This window comes from Centruroides sculpturatus, unplaced genomic scaffold (assembly GCF_000671375.1).
Source record: "Centruroides sculpturatus isolate CEXI.00-Female unplaced genomic scaffold, Cexi_2.0 scaffold38, whole genome shotgun sequence".
In the NCBI taxonomy this organism is placed as follows: domain Eukaryota; kingdom Metazoa; phylum Arthropoda; class Arachnida; order Scorpiones; family Buthidae; genus Centruroides; species Centruroides sculpturatus.
The window spans coordinates 507,398-525,183 of NW_019384306.1; the positions used below are offsets into that span (position 1 = coordinate 507,398).

Consider the following 17,786-nt stretch of genomic DNA (forward strand, 5'->3'; position numbering starts at 1 on the left):
AAATTAGGCCTATGTCTACAAAGACATAGGCCTAATTTTTGTAAAATAAGAATTGGCTATTAAAAATGTAAATTAAGTAGACGTAACAGAAGTAAATTCCGTTGTAAAGAAACAAATCATTTAATTGTGATTGTAATGAATTTCATAAACATTTAGCTATTGTATAGAAGGGTGTTTTCCGGACCAATTTAATAAATCATATGTATAATTTTATCCTTTTACTTTCTCTGAGACTCTTGGCATTTCCGAACAGATGGAAACTCGAGTAAATTGCAGATTCGCAGTTTAATATGTTCGAGTCAATTCACTTTGTATTTGAAAGTCAAATATCTCTAAATTATTTATCAGGTGTGATATATCTCTTTGCTAATCAATGACACAACTTTTTACTTAAAAAACAAGTTTTACAGTTAATAGTAATTAGAAATTTTTATAAAGGAATAATTTTATAAAGTATTAAAAATATAAAATATTAAAAAACGCTTTTAAATTGGATGCGGGAGATAGCGGGATGTCCTCACTCCCACCGTATGCATCAATACAGTGCATTTATACACGCACATCATGATTAAATTCTGCATTTGGTTATTTTAATAGAATTCAATTGGGATGAGGAGGATGGTGGGGATGAGGTTGTCATGAGGACTTAGCTCTATTCTTAAAGCTTAAGTCTTCTAACTTAATTAGAAGTGGATGTAATTTGAATTGCAAGATTTGAGGTTGATGCGAAGAAAGTTAAATAAAAGCGTTTAAAAATAAATATTTTAAACATTTTTGATAAAGATAACGAATCTAAATGTTCATTATTTTGTATTTATTAAATATTTTTGGGATTAATTTAATGAAATTTTACGATCTAGTGATGCAATTAACTGAAGAGTAAACGATAACGAAGAATAAATCAAGCTCACCTTTCCATTGATTCATAGCGATTAAAGTTAAATCGATGAAGTAAAATCTTCAAAGAAAAGGTAGAGTAAAATTTGTAGAATCTATATTCATTTGTGTTTAAATTTCGAAGAGGAAGTTAGATTAATACGCGAGTTGAACATAAGCCAAATCGAATCGTCAGACATCTTAGCGTGAGGGACATTCCAACGTAAGGAATCTGGACTTTATTTGCCAACTACTTTCGACGAAATGCTACCAATATAGCTAGAGGACCCACAGGATCGTAGCAAAAGGTCATCTTGGCTGATTGAAGCCATTCTTCACAAAAGATCTCTTCTACACTCTCCAGCGTAATGGATAAGGTGAATAGTTCCACGTGTCGAATGTACAGACACCACATATCACTCAAACCATCTCTTTTCCTCACTCCTCTAACAAATTGCTATCATTTCCACTAATATGATGGTAAATGTGAAGAGCACGTCTTCCATTTATAATAAATGAACTTGAATAAAGAATGAACTGGCTAAATTGTTCGAAATCTTTCACCTTTTTAAAAATCATTTAACAAAGAGGAAAAAGATCAGGTGTTACTTTCGCTTTCGAAATTATCCGTAGGAGAGACGATAAAAACTCGGTTTACATTAATTAAACGATAAATATTTTGCTAGTGAATTGTAGCGTGTGTTTTCCACTGCTATTTTATACATTTCCGCTATTTAACTGCTGACCGCTCGACCCCTGACCTTTAAACGACAGGGGTCACATACTGTGTAACTATCAGCTTAGTTTATTAGACAAGTAGTTTGAAATTTCACTCCCGCTGTTTATTTTTAAGACATTTAGACCTCTTTTCCAATCGGGTACTCCAGCTAACTGTATAAATAAACAGCGATCCGCTTGAGTTACCGCATTCTCGTGATTCGAATTATCAAAGCTTCCATTTATAAATACAAGACTTCATATATTCAGACATGTTTTTTAGCTGAATCTATAGACGCTATCAACAATTTAACATGAAAAATAAATTGACACGGTCAACCCTCGATATAGTTCGTTTCTACATAGCGCTATCCTCATAGAACGCCAATGAAGATTGTAGAATATTGTAGAACGGATATTAAATAAAGACTTCTTCAGCTTCTATCAATTACTAATTATGTGACTTTCAAAATCTCAAAATACCAACTTGTATGTAATTCTTATCGTTCGAGTTAGCGCAGCATTCGATTTAGTGCCAATTTCGCAGGCGAACAGCGCAAAAAAATGACTCTATATCGTAGTTTAACTGCTTAATAATAGCGAAAACAGAAAATGGAATGTATGATTCAAAAATATAAAAGAATTTGACAATGCCAACGGTTAAAAGTTCGTTTTTCCCCCTAGATTAAAATATTAGCTAACAGATAAACATCGAGTAAGTTTTGAAAGATCTTAGATTATTTCGGAAGGAACAGGACCAGAAAAAGAAAGAAAAAAAACACAAGTTGTAAAGATTCGGAGGTCATCATGCCTGAAAGCACGACGACACCGAGCAATGACTGACTAGCGACCGAATACACGGTCTTTCTTCTGTCACCTCACCTCTCCATCTTGACATTTATCTTGACAGACAACCCCGGTGGGCCATGCAGGGATTAAACTTAGGATTCGACTATACCAATCGCTGCTGATAAGATTGTATCATAGAATTGTGAATTAAATGAAAGAGGCAAGGATTAAGGGAATAGAGGAGATGTTTTTTTAGTAGGTTGGACAGAGACGAGTTTAAAGTAACGCGACCGTACCTTAACCTCTCGACATAAGCACGTGCTTTGCCTTATTGTTGTCACCCGGTAATATTCGAACGGCAACTGTTACGTCTTATTAACTTCTAACGTGACGTGGAGTAGTTTTTACTTTAAATGATAAAAAAAATGTTGTAATTAAATATGTAAAGTAACGAAATTACAGACACCTGGCACTTTCGATGCGGTCCTGATTGACGTAAGGATCAGAATGACAACTTAACAGAAGTTGAAGGTGAAACAGTCCCTCCTACTTCTTCTCACTCTCCCTGCGGGAGATTAGCACCTGCGCTTTTATTATTTAATGCCACCCCATACAATAAGAAAGCATGATCAATGCGAATAATATTTCTCCCCTTCGGTACATTTTACGAGTCCAAAATGGCCCGTTTAGGAGTGCAAAAACAGTGAAATGAGCTGCAATTCTATTATATTATAACAAATCATAAAATATAATCCAGTAGTTAGCAATTAGTCTGTATTTTCTGACATCCATTTTTCACGTGTCCGCGGTCAAACTATTCGTCTGACATGCTATTTGGGAGGAGACGGGAGTCTGGTCGGTAATAGGACAAAATCCGTAGGACGTCTGAGTTATCCTGACGAAACATTCCTTCTAGGACGGGGGGTATAGAATGGTTCTTCACGGATCAATGCCAAATTCGTAACTGCGCCTATCTTTGGACTACAGAAGATATATATATATATATAGGTCCTATATATAAAAGTGGCAGGAGCATCGCTTTACACTTCACAAGAGAGGCGTTTAAGGATTACAGAAATTAAGAGATGGAATCGAAAATTTGGCCAAGGACAAAGTTATAAAGATATCATTGGAGATGGGCTCGGCCCTAAGCTGTTGGATTATAAAGTTGTGTCAATTTTGATGAGACTTTATTTCATCTGGGATTTTGGTGACAAGCAGGAAAGCCAAATTCATCTCCGAGTTGCTACAGATATTGGTTTCTAAACACTTCTTCATCAAAACTGTATTTCTTTTTGAAATATTTAACTGGGCATTCCATTCTCGTCTTGTTTCTATATATTTCAGAAAACAGGGCGTTTCCGACAGCCCTGAGCTCGGTGTCAACAGAATTCCCTAGTAGATTGATCATATAACCCATTTGAGGGTATAGGATGGTGGGTGTGGACTGTATACAAACCTTACTGTACCAGCCGGGGAGAGATCCACATGCCTAGTAGACCCATATACTGCAGGCTACTAATGTTATAAGATTATATATTAGGATAATCTTCGAAGATTAATAGAAAATTTTGTCGTGAAAGTTGTAATTAATCTTCTTCATACTGAATAGATTTATCATCTGATTCAAAATTTCCGTCAGTAGTGTAGTCTACGAGCTAAAAGTCTATTAATTTTAGGTTCGTCTTAACCATAATTTTAAATTATATAATAATATTAACACATTTTTAAATGCTTAGGCCTATATTTATGTAATTTATATAAATATTTTTCATGAAATTCTGGACAAAACATTAGCTTACAGTCCTTACGTAAAGAGAATTTTGAAGCACGTATTAACCTCATTCCCAATTTCTATAAAGGCCCCATTAATTAATTAGGCCTTTCTGTAAATTATGTAGGAGTATTTTATTTTACTGGTTAAAGATTTTAACTTCACACCCCCACCCAAACTTTCTTATCCCTATCTTATGCTTAGGCTGAGTGACAGAAAATGTACTTTTAAAATTCTAACTTGCAAATATTAGGTTTGTTCCAACACAAGTCCCTAACTGGTTTAAAACTGGCATGCGCATTGTTCAGTTCTTGGCTGTAAAATGATATTGCATATGCCTCATACAGTTTCAAATTTAAACCAGTTAGGGACTTGTGTTGGAACAAACATATTGTAAAGTGAATGTGAGAGTTTCAGTTTACAAGTTTATAATTTCTATTTTAATTATTTAATATGACNCTACAATTAATTAAAAAAAGCAAGCTGTTACATTATTATAATATAGAACTTAAACGTGGCATAAATCAACTATATTTAACATTGTAGGCCTATCAGTAAAATGTATTATGGCCTATCTACACTCAATTTAAAGCTTATTAGATGACCTAGCACACTTCCATTTTATATTTTCTATAGATCTTATACAAGTTTATGAATAGTTTAATTTATACTACGCTAAATAACGTAGATCTATTTATAAGAAGGCGCAAGTTATGTCACTTTATAGCTTTATCATTTAACATAAAACACCATAAAAAATTCACGAAAGTATAATTTACAGCTTTATTTTGTAAATTAATTTTATATTGTGTTATTTGATATATCGATAAAGAATTAATCTACTAATTCCTTACTGTAGGCTTGTATCTATTGTCTATTATCTGCTTTATCTATAAATAAAAGCAGTTGTTTTTTTAAAATTAAAAAAAATATTTAGATATTTGAAGAAAATATAGACTTTAATTTGTTTAAATTAATCCTTTTTTTATCCTGTTTTATAAGAGCAAACGTTCCAACTTTCGTTAATTCGAATACAATTCTAATGGATGGCGGTTTAGTACGAGTAATTTCCAGGGTGTTGTCCTATTGTTTGCTTTTTATTCCTTCTAATTAATAAACAGTAAGAAAATTCTTCGATTTCTTCTTGTATTATTGATGACATGCTATAGAAGAAAAGATAGTCATAAGGGGGTAAAAACATCTTCGATTTTTAGTTTTTCTGACATATTCCGCGACCACACCCAATACCTTACTACCATCTGCTTGTGATCAATAATTTAAAAATGGTTATGAGATGGGGGGGACATGTTAGAGATTTTTTGAAGTAGACTCTACGATCGACCGACTAATCTCGCTGCTCTGACAAGCAGATAAAATTTCGTGGAAACGATTAAAAAAATAAAAAAAAGCAGACAAAATTGCGTTCGAATGTCGAATTTATTTATAACTTAGGGGCAAAAAATAGTTACTTTTTTTTAAATTTATTATCAATTTTCAAAACGTCATAACTATATTTCCTACAGCAAATGTTATATATTTTTGCCCTACGGGTCGTATAATTTAACTCGGGTGTCAAGAGACTAATTATATCGAATCCTATAATTCCGTAAACGTTAACCTGTGTGGCCTAAAGTTAATTTCAAAGTTCGTACAGGTGTCTCCATTCTTTGTATTTCTACCACCTGTTGTACGACACGTGTCAGATTTTGCTTACGTGATCTCACTGGCCAACGAGTTGCCTGCGACCCCTCAACAGACCATCAGTAGTCGTGTCTAGTTCTAAGAGAAGTATTCTTGGAGGCCAATTCTATTAAAACTAGCTACGGTACTCCGCATATATAAACAATTACTCCTACTTTTAAGTCTAAATAATGATTTACTTCATAACATATGTTATTTAACTATAATAAATGTTCATTTACGGAAAGTTTGCGATAAACTACATAAAAACTTTGATGAAATTTATCATTTTTCTTCGTCTTTAATGAAAAATAAGCCCTTTTGAAAGGCAATATCTTTATTTTTATTTTATTACAATTAATTAGTTTAATTGCTTCGTTCGATCAATTTATTTTCATGAAATATTTTCGGAACTACCAATTAGTTTCGTTCAGTTCGTTGGTTTGTCTATCCTTCTATTATTAGTCACCATCTAAACACCAAAGTGTATGCATTAATTTTCAATTCTGTTCGAAAATATAGGAAGACAAATAGAGCTTCTCGAAATTGCAGCATCAGGAATGCATCTTTTCTAGAAAATTTCAAACTTTTCTGGGAAGTGAGGAGAAGCTTTTGTCAAAACATCGAATGAGATCAGAAGTAAAAGTCTTGTAGATATAATTTATAGATGTATAACAAAGTTTCTTTTTTAATGAAATTCGTTTTTATGGCATCATCTCTATTCACAAATCGCTCTCTCCTCCTAGAAAAGGGGCATTACTGCCGATGTTGATGTACGAAATCGGTGTCCTGTTGTCCAGCTGACAAAGGCTAGCAGTTGACAAGTGACCCACCGGTACTATGATAAAGAAATTATAGACCGTTAAATGTGTATACAAAAGAAGGTTGTGGATAAATAACGTCTAAGAAACGTGTATGATGACAGTAAGAAGAGGTTATCGTTCTCCATTGTTTGTCACGTCTACCCTACAAGAACCTAACAAGATTGCAAGAATAATATTCCCAAACTATTATCCTAATTATTTTAGCTGGGAAAACTCATTATATCTCAATCAATACAGATAAAAATTTCATCACAAATTCTACGACTAGAAATAAACGCATTAAAAAAGGTGAGAATTGCTATTAACGTCTTTAAGTTCTTGATAAAGTTTTCGCGCAAATAATATTTAAAAAAAAATAGATTTTTAAACTTAAATTTCAATAGGAAGACGTCGAATCTTTAAAGGAAATTTCTCTTATCCAATAGGATTTTGGCTAAGTTATAGAAAGAAGACATAAAGTACGCTACGTCATTCATCCATTTAGTGAAATCGTCGGCATAATTGGACTCTAGTCCTTTTATGACAGTCTAGTGCGATATAAAAGCTAGCGTTAATGGGCCTACATAAAGTGTGGGTGATGCATTGGAACCGGCAACAGTTTTAATTAACCAATCAACACTTTACAACACCAGTGCTGGAAATTACGTAGCAGGCGTTAAAACAGTATAATTTTAACGGCCTTTGATAGTATGATCGAATTCCACTCCGTTATAATATAACAACTACAACTTATACTTCGTTTTAACGCAAATAAGCCATTCGTGTAAGCAAAATTATCGGGTAAATCGTCAGTTTTTAATACCTAATCACGAAATAACGTGAAAAACTCGCGTTTAAATGTTCTTTATAATAATAAAAATATATTTTTCTATACTAAATAACAGAAAGCAGTTTTATAGAGTAAGATAATTAGTAGTTTGCTCCTGTAAATTTGCTTTTCTTCCACGTCTAGCTATGAATAGTGTCTCCATCTAGTGAATAGATTTTAAAATAAAAATATCTACCGTACGTTACACAGCATTCAAACATTAATATATTAACCTTTGAGAGCTTTAATGAGTAAAATACTTTGACCTTTCAACTTATTTTAACCTTTTACAAAAATTTAAGGATATATTCACTTCGAGATCGATACTAAGCACACAAATAAGCAGTTTTCTTCTTAAAAAATAGAAAATTATGAAGGTCGTTATGAAAAGTATACGTTTAAACTGATAAATTCCGTATTTAATTAGTTAAAATCTAAAATATAGTCTACAGAATTCATTTATTAAGTGAATTTTAATGTTTCTAAAGGTTACACTGCTAAAGATCGAATTAAAGAACAGAAAATAATATTACTCTAATATTAATAATGTAATTTTAGTTATGTTTTTCACTTATTTAAAATTAGCAGAAAATTGCTGTGATAAATTACTTAACATATTTAACATAGGATGCCAGTTCAGGCGTTGGAGATGAACTTTAGAAGCGCTTTGTTAAAATTAATGTAGCGTGTAAGAAATTATTGAAAAGTTACACCTTAATTTCTCTTTAAAGTTTATGAAAATCGAGAAAATTTCGTATCAAAATCAGTTAAAGTCTTAAGTTACATTAGAGAACTTTAAAAAAAAGAGTAGCGAATGTCTTTAAATTACACCGATTCTCTGAATGTAACTTCTCGGAACACATGTTCTACCAAACTATAGATCTATAGTAATAAAGAAAGGAATTCTAAGCATGCCATTAATATCAACTTAAAAATTAAGCAGTGGAAATATAGTCTGTTCTATATCATACACAGTAGAAAGTGACAAGACCACACTGCTCGAGTAGCTAAGGAAAAGTACCCCCGAACAGACAGGCATTGTAGATAGAAGCTAGACTTAGATCAAACCGAAAAAATTCGCTCCCTACTAACATTAAAAAAAAAAAAAAAAAAAAAAACTTACAAAATTTCCTTTGTTTTTGTCGTAAAGAGTTCAAAAGATTTATGGTTTTTGATAGAAAATTATTAAATTTGTCTAAATAAATAAAGTTAACAGTTTTCAATATTAGAAATATTCTTAAAAAGAAATCGGTTTTTTTCCCCGCTTTAATTGCTGAGAAACGGAAGATTCTGTTAAAAGGACGTGACAATCATTAACTGCAAGAAACGATTGAGTTAATTAGCCTAGGTAAAATGTTTCCACATAAATCTACATTTAGCTACACCGGCTACCGGTAATCAACAGTCAATTGCTCCTATAAGTCATTCCTATTTTCCGATCTTTTCACCGAGCGCCTCTCGTGACGGAGAAACGAACTATAAGAAATTTGATGGTCCTTTTTAATATTAAAAAAAAAAAAACAGGCGAATTTAATAATCACGGGAATTAATTTACGGTAATTGACGTAGTTTCATTTGTTTCGGGTGGCCATCTTACTTCTACCGATCTTACTTTACGGGTTACGAAATACAGTAAATTCAATAAATGTTACTTGTATTGTATACAGAAACGTTTTCGTATCCGATTTAAATGCTAATTTAAACTTGGATCCAGTTAATCCGCATTATCTAAGCTTACAGTCTTGATAAGGAGTAAGTTATAGTTTTATGTTATCGTGTCTTATATTACGTATATGTTTTATTACGCGCGATGTATTTTTTTATAAATAATGGTTAGAAGTATATTAAAAGAAATATAGACTAACCTCTATAATAAAGGGAAAACCATATAAAATAATGTAGTCACGAGTGGTGGTGGCGGGCGAGTTACAACCGAAACTTCTATGCTGCTACAGGATGTTGAAAGACAGTACAACTGTACCCCAACGGCAGGTGTCGCCTGCCGACGTAACGTAGGCGTGCCCTGAAGACTAATTGGATAACTTACTGCAGAACCACTCTCCTCAATAACTGTCTTGGCTGAGATTTCATTCTGTTAAAACTATGTGACACTACCAGGGGATCGTTACGACCATAAAACAAACTTCTGATTAAACTTTAAATATTAATTCTCAAACTCCTTAATAACTATAATTAAATATTCTTTTATTGTATTTTAAGGTTTACTTTATATTAATCCTTAATCAAATTTGTTAGATGTTAAACAAAAATTACATTTAAATTTAATTAAAAATCGAGAAATGAAAAGAATAGTTGTTAATTATAAATGTCTTAAGTTCGATTATATAAGCCAATTTTTAACACATATTAAAAATGGCTTAGGTAATTATTTCGGTCTTTTACACGACCATTTTGTTTTTGCATGAGCCAATTAAAAGTTTACATACTTATGTAAACTTTTAATTAAATTCTAGACATTTATTTACCTAAATACACCACCAAAATAAAGTCATTTCCTGGATTTACCAAAAATGTCACGCTAGTTTATCGAAGATTTCCAAATATTTTAAGTCTAGTCATTCTAAATATTGCGCTTAATTTGCTTGACGAATTTTGTGGACGAAAATAACTCAACGACCCTCCACATATCTTGTTAGCTAGTAATCTTGAGGCTAGACAAACTTTAAGGAATCTTTTAACAACAGATAATTAATTATCCAAAGATAATGTCTAATATAGAACGTACTATTTTTCATCGTACGATGAAAACACTGTAGCGAAGATAGGCCTAGACTCTTCGAGACGAAGTTCGAGTAAACATTATGTTGGAAGGAAGAAAATAATTTCTAAAATTCAAGACAACTTTGACATTAAAATGAATGAGTTACACGCCTAGTAACAGCAGCAAAATTTCGATAGAAGTCGAGGGAATAAATCTAAAGTGGTTAAAAACAAAAATGAGAGAGAAAATGGCAGAGCGAGTTTAAGTAGTTTAGGATGTTTTAAGTAGCTTAAGCTATTCCGGATCTCTACCATTCAAACTTATATCGAAATAAAACACTCATAAATGATGAATTAGCACGATTAAATTTTTATTATTGTTATTAGGCAATACTTTAAACCGGGTTCTATACGACACGAACCGATCACGTATGCTAATAAATCAGTTCGATTTCCGGCAGTGACTTAAAATTCGTGCCTCCCCTATGTAACGTTCATTTGATTTGCACCTTCAGCCATATATCAATAGGAAAGGAGTGGAAAAAAGCTTCCCCCCCCCGTTGAAACCATATTTTGGACCTATACGGTGGCAAGACGACAGATAGAACGTTATCGTAAATCATGACAATATTTGGAAAAACGGATGGTCTTCTCCGCTATTCAAATTATTAAAATATGACTTTAAAAATCTAAAATGCTAGTTACTGTATTTAACTTCTTGAAAGTTAACTTATCTTTATAACTTTTAAATTTTAAAATCGTGAAGAGAATGTTTTTTTATATACTATATAATGCGCAGGTTATTCGGGGTAAATCTATCCTCTTAGTCATATTTTTATATAGACTAAAATAACTTTCACCGTAAATAACAAACGTTCAATGTGGCTACGGAAAAAAAGAACTAATTTTTCTTTAATTAGAATTAATATACAGTCAAACCCCGATATAGCGCCACCGAAATTGAAACTAATTCGAATGAAGCGCTAAACCGAAAAACCTCGAACGATAAAACAATGAGGTCTACACACAAGTTTTAAAGTTTGAGAGCTTAAAAGAAACGTAAATTAGAGATTAAAATGTATATAAATTGCCAAACTTGGTATATATAATCCATATACGTAGGCCTAAGTATATCTAGAAACTATATTTATTGTTTGTTTTCGCTTTCGGTATTGAAAATATTAAATATAAAATCGACAATAAGATAAAATGTAGATGCTAAAATGAAATATATATTAAATAAACTATTTTTTTCTTACGGAGAAAGAGCGTAATATCGAGATTAGTAAGAAAACTTTCTGCCGTGAGAGTAGGCCTATAACTAAACGTTATTGATTACTTTTATCTCCATTTAATTGTCACTTAGAGTCTACGTACAGAGAAATTCTTCTAGTTTCATAGAAGTAACACGTTTATTTTTGGATATATCAATTATATTTAATAAAATTATAACTAAAAATCTTTGATGTCGATATATTATGGAAGCCATTTTTAACTTTTAATTGGCCATGTTTCTTATTTTGCATGAAGATTAACAGATGATACATAATTTTAAAAATATTTAATTCAAATGGTGATAACTGCTTGAAAAGTAGTACAATTCTCTAAGAAAATGGTTAATTTACTGGAGAAGAGATGTGAAGTTCGAATTTAACACTTCTAGATCAGAAGAACGTAACAGATGAAATGTATTATAAATGCACCCCATCACCCTCTCTCCTATGGGTTCTCCCGCTCTGCGGGGTTGCGGGGGTGTTTTCTACGTCCCTAAACGCGTTAGCGTTAAATTTATCGAGTGTCACTTCAAAAATTCTCTTATCATCTTAGGTAATTAATATGTTTAGTAAAAACAGTGATGTAATAGCAAAAAGTAAAAGCCAGAGAAGTGTTTTTAACTTATTTAAAATGGAATTATATGCAGAAATTAATTAATTAATTAAAAAAGTTTCTGAGTTATTCATGTGAAAATAAATGTTTTTGGGAAGTGGAAAAAGAGATTGTTCTTGACATTTGTCAATTTTGCTTTGCTAGCAGAACAGACAGGAGAGTGGGATGTCTACATTCACAAAATGCGATATTATCTGTATATCCGTATCTGACACACAGCTCTCTCATTTCATCTCATGTCAAACCTAACAAGCTTCCTGTGGATGACACTTTGAATAAATCTCTGATTCATGACATAAAATTTATACACTATTGTCTAACGTACTGTTTTTACACGTACAACAATTTTCCCACCTCTAAACAACTAGTTAAAATACAGGATGTTTGTAATGACTCCCTACTGATAGGGACACCTGGTTTTTAGCGTAAAGGTTTACGAGTATTGCGTGTTGAAAATATGACTAAAACTCTAATCGAAATCCTGATATATCTAGCAATATTATTAATTAATTTTAATGATTAACACTTTACAAGAAAAAAATAAATTTTTTATAAGTTAATTAATAGATTTGTTGCGTGTTGACTTGTCAACACTTGTACAATGGGCGAAAATTAGTCGCTAAATGCTTCCATCCGTATCTGATACGATACAGAACGTAAGTATGCACGATATAAAAATTGATGACTCGAAACACTGTGATTTTAATTGATCGTATTATAAAATTAATTGATTTTTGTGAGTAATGCCTTTGAAATTACAACTTATTTAGTTTATATAGGCTACTCCTTCACACTTTATACCAGTTTATACTTTGCTGATTTAGCAATCAGAAGTTATTTATATTTTCATGTTAAGTTCTTCATTTTTCTCTAATAATAGTCCTTATATTTTTGATAAATTTGCAGGTATATTTCATAGAGTGAGTCTTCAGATTATAAAACTGATAATAAAGTTACATATTCTTTACAGTTTTAAAGGAATAATTCTAAATTTATGTTATTTAAAAAATTGAGAAGCAATAAAATAATTTGAGTAATTCTTATACAGAAATAAATTAGGCGTAATTTTTCTCATAAAATATAGAATCGAATTGCATTATTTTTATCAATTAGACGGCCGAGAAACTCTTAGCAAAGAACGAGAGGCTTTAATAAAAACAAATTTTGTCTCTGGAGGACCATATCAATCAGTAACATTCGGTATTTTTGTCCCAAAGAGCAATTGCGATTTCTTGTTACCGCACAAGAGACATTAAATCCAGCAGCCTAATTTTCAAATACGGCCTGGTCGGTATGTTACATGTCGAGCACATCATGATTTTTGGAATTAAACATTAACGATAATTGGTACATAAACGACATTGCAGTCACCTTAATGAATATAAATGGGTTGCCCGAGTCTACAAGTGCCCGCCTCTGGGGAAGAGATAACGCAACTGTGTGCTGCCAAAGGTGGCACTTTCTACTAAGAACACTATTCTGATCGGGGAGGGGTGGTAGACCTGTAAGAAAAACTAACGGGTGGGGTGTGCCTCGAACCTTCCAATTATTCCTCTATCTACATGTTCGAGTAATTCATGTGGTCCCGATAAGAAGTTCTCTTTGTGATCTGACAGCAATGGTTATTAATTGAGTTCTTCTTTCAATCATTTTCATTACTGCCCACATAATGTCCTCGCCCATCTCTTTGCTAAGTTACAACATCGATCGAACTCTTTTTGTGTTAGCTTTAAATCTTTTTTGGTATTCGACCTTGTTCTAATTTGATGGTTAATCTATTTCCGTGATATATATTGACTATATAATCGTCTAATTAGAGGAAAAAAGGTTAAATTCTAGCGCTAGCGTCGTAAATATCATAGCTTGTGTAGTACTTTCATCCTAGGCCAACTTGCTAACATTTGAATAATTTGCAGAAAAGTAAGTAAATTCGCCCATAAAACCTCATTCCTTATAGTTTAAAATTCATAGAAGTTATTTAAGATTATTAAAAGAGATTATTCCAGCTCTAATTTGAGACAAAAGACATGTTTTTTAATTGGATAAAACTTGATAATCAAATTTTAAATGGATCATTTTGAGTTGATAAGATCCAGTTTACGTGTGAATTATGATCTAGCGCTTATTTAGATCTGTCGAACTTGTCTAAGATAAATAAGATTTAACAAGACCAAATAATCTAATACAGCAAAAGGTCTGTTAAATATAACTTACTAATTATACTAATCAGAATAAGTTTATACAAAAAATAAAAATTTAATATTTTCCTTCTCGAAACTTGATATTTAATAAAGAAGAGTTAATTTATGTTAAAAATAAATAAATAAATACAGTCTAATCTGCAATAAACGGCCACCTGTAAATAGCGGACACTTTTCTGAAACCTTTTTTTTATTTTCCTTTGAAAAAAAATGCATATGAAATAACCTCCAAACAACGGCCACCACCGAATGACGACTATTTTTTCTTTTTCTTTTTCGTTTTCTCAGTGGCCGTTGTTTACAGGTTCGGTCATGTTTTATTTCCAGTAAAATTCTAAGTTTCTTAAATAAAAATTTACAAGGAGTATATTCTGTAAAATTACAATAAATCAGCTCCCCGAATTAATACAAATTGTTGCTGTTTTCTGGTACAACGGCCAGAAAACAGCAACAATTTGTATTAATTCGGGACCGAATTTTGTACCCCGAAGTAGCAGGGAAAAAAATATTATTTTAACCGATTTTATTATATTGAAAAATATTTTTTCATACGAAAAATACGCAGAAAGTAGTAATACTTTAATCAGTTGATGAGAATAATGTCTTGTTTAATACTGAATTTCATTACAATGGAAAACAGGAAAACACAACCCCTCGGGTTAAACATGTTAATCTAATATTTAATGCAAGATTTTCAAAGCCTCGTCGCATCCGTTTTTATCAAATAAAAACAAAGAAAGAATAATAACTATTTTTTGAATAGATATAAATCTCGACAGTAGATTTATATATTTTCGTTACTTTTCCTTTAGGCCTATATATAAAAAAAAAAAAAATAATAATAATAATAATAATAATCTTCTATAATATAAGTATTTGCCTAGAGAGAGAAAGGGATTACTAAATTTATTTTATCAATAAAATATTGTAATAAAATTCAATTATGTAAACTTAATAAGATATTTTCGACTGCTTAAAATAATTATAATTTATGGATATATTTTTAGAAATTAATAATAAACAAATACACAATAAATTATAGTTATAGTAATAATATCCAGTCGAACCTCCAAATAACGGCCCCTCCCAACAACGGCCATTTATTTATATTCCCGTCAGTAGCTGTTGTTCAGAGGTTTGACTGTAATTAGTTTTTAGAAGCGTAAAACAATAGGAATTTATTGATACAAACTGACATTTTGCGCGCATGTTGTCAATTTATAACAGAAAATATATAGAAATACGAAACATGAAGGCGGAAGACATTCAAGTAATACGAGTGCCACAATGTATTTTCTATAATACTACTTATAATATTAACAATATAGCAAATAATTTCCATAATGGATACGATTTCTGGTGTCAAAACTTTCATTCGACTGATTAATCTTATAAAATCCTGCATCACAGTGTGTGTGGGACCTTTGAGAATTTAGAAAAGACAGTTTCCATTTTTATTTTCTGCAAACATTTATAAATATTATTAAGCTTTACTTATGAAGCTGAATAAGCGCATTTTTAACCGCATTTATGGCCGTGAGATGGTTATTAAGCGCATGTAAAGGAAAGTTTTTAGTGTTATTGATTTTTTTCTTTTTTTGTCTGTGACCTAAGTTCGAATGAAAACGTGGAATCGCATTATAAGCTTCACTAATGGAACGAAATAACTGAAAGGATCATACCAAATTCAGGAAATAGGTGTAGAGAATCTAACCTTTGCTCAAGGGCCGTCGTAACCGGTTGGAATGCCAAGACTGAACAGTTCATATTTTCCATCTGCTATCGTCAACTTCTAAAAAGTAAGCGACAGACGACAGACAAGTTGAATGAAACTTGACCAAGTGGACAGACGTTGTGCGAGAATCGGGCAATCAAGGACACTCCGGGCGGTCTCCTCCGTCTAATGTAGTCTCCGATCTCCAGCAGGGGGAGTGCTTTGTAAGAGGCCACGAAGACAGGCAAGGAGAAGCTTTGTTAACAGCGGAATATATAGTCTGAAAAGGAAGACAATCATATTTCTTTTCACGTATCTAACTGCTTGGCTCATTATTTACCAGATGCGTTGATGGTAGCTGAAACGAATGGCGCTGCTCTAACGCTGCTCGGTTTGACGAGTTGCAGTCCGAGAAGAAAGTGACTTGTTACTACGCTTCCTGTCCCATTGGACTAGCTCTCGAGGGGTCCATTGGACTGAATTTCCAAGCAGACAACTCGAGGAATGTACGAGTGGTGACATTACTACTCCCCTGTCTCGACATCGAATCAATTTTTGATCCGATCGCCTGGCTATTCTGCTCAATTCACTTTTATTTGATGATACGAGATACCGATGTAATTAATATGAAACCGGCCTTGTTTTAACTGGTTGATAATCTCCAACATATTGCGAAATTGAAGAAACAACAAGACTGAATGATAAATTAAATCCGAAGGCAAACCATCACTTTAACGTAATTTACTTAAAGAAAATTTATGTGTTTGTGAAAATTAAATATTTATTAATTAAACTTATATTAGAAAATTCTCCGAAATTATTTTATTTTTTAAATTTTATAATTTTAAAGTTTTAAATTACCAAAACGTTTTCCGTATACTTTAAGAAACTTTACAGATTTTCTTTGGTGGAGGCCCGTTCTTAGTAGTGCTTTGAAGAGCCAGTCTCGACTTAATGCCTCGTAAAAGCTAAACCTCAAAGAATTGATTTGTCTTTTAACAAGAGGAAGAAAGTAAACAAGCTTAAAATTGTTTAGATTGAAAAGAATAACGAGTGGGCCTAGGCCATATTATTGTCCCGTATTCATTGTTGTGTTGAGTCTTCCCCCCTCTTCTTTGACTTCAGAATTTACTTCAAAGCCAAAAGTCGAGTGAGCGTGTGAGCCATTGTCAGACACAATAACAGACTGTGTCTGGTGACAGAAAGACTAGTCCCAGTATGTCCAAGCTGTCTCCCTCGACTAAATATAGTTTGGACAGTGTTCAGTATGTGGCAAACAGTAGAATCACAACTTAATGTATTGGACACGAGATGAGACCCCTGATAGGGCCCATCTACTATGATGAATGAAAGCCCGAAGACAAAATAACGGGCTTTCTCCTTCGTAGGAGTTCGGTTCGTTTCAAACGCGTAGTTTATAATTTAAAAAAGAGAAAGGAAGAAGATGAATAAGAACATAATCCGCTGACTTTTTTTTTCTACTTTCGTTTAATAATTCAAGTTCGTGTTATAGGTCTAGTCCCAAAGACGTGTGCGTATTGTAGTACGTTGAGAGTAAGAATTAATGAGTTTCGTCACGACAAGAAAATCGTGAATTGTCTATCGCCTCTAGCAAACGGGACTGTTTATCGTGATTTCTTTGCACTGACCCACAACATGCAACGTCCTCTCTCTCCTTCACACCATAAAATTTAATAATGTTGGAATTTTCCACACATTCGCTTTTAAAAGCAGTTTAATTAATGACTTTTAAATACAAAAAGAAAATCATTACTAAGTTTACCGAAGGAAATCG

General features: G+C 32.4%; 1 protein-coding gene across 1 annotated transcript in view; it reads right to left on the bottom strand.

Moving 5' to 3' along the window:
• LOC111619027 (zinc finger protein 239-like) overlaps window positions 1–17,786 on the bottom strand; it is a 34,991-nt gene that overhangs the window by 8,980 nt on the left and 8,225 nt on the right. The window contains exon 2 of the mRNA XM_023360666.1: window positions 9,334–9,417. Within this exon, the coding sequence (XP_023216434.1) occupies window positions 9,334–9,417 (84 nt within the window). The remainder of the gene's footprint in view (window positions 1–9,333; window positions 9,418–17,786) is intronic.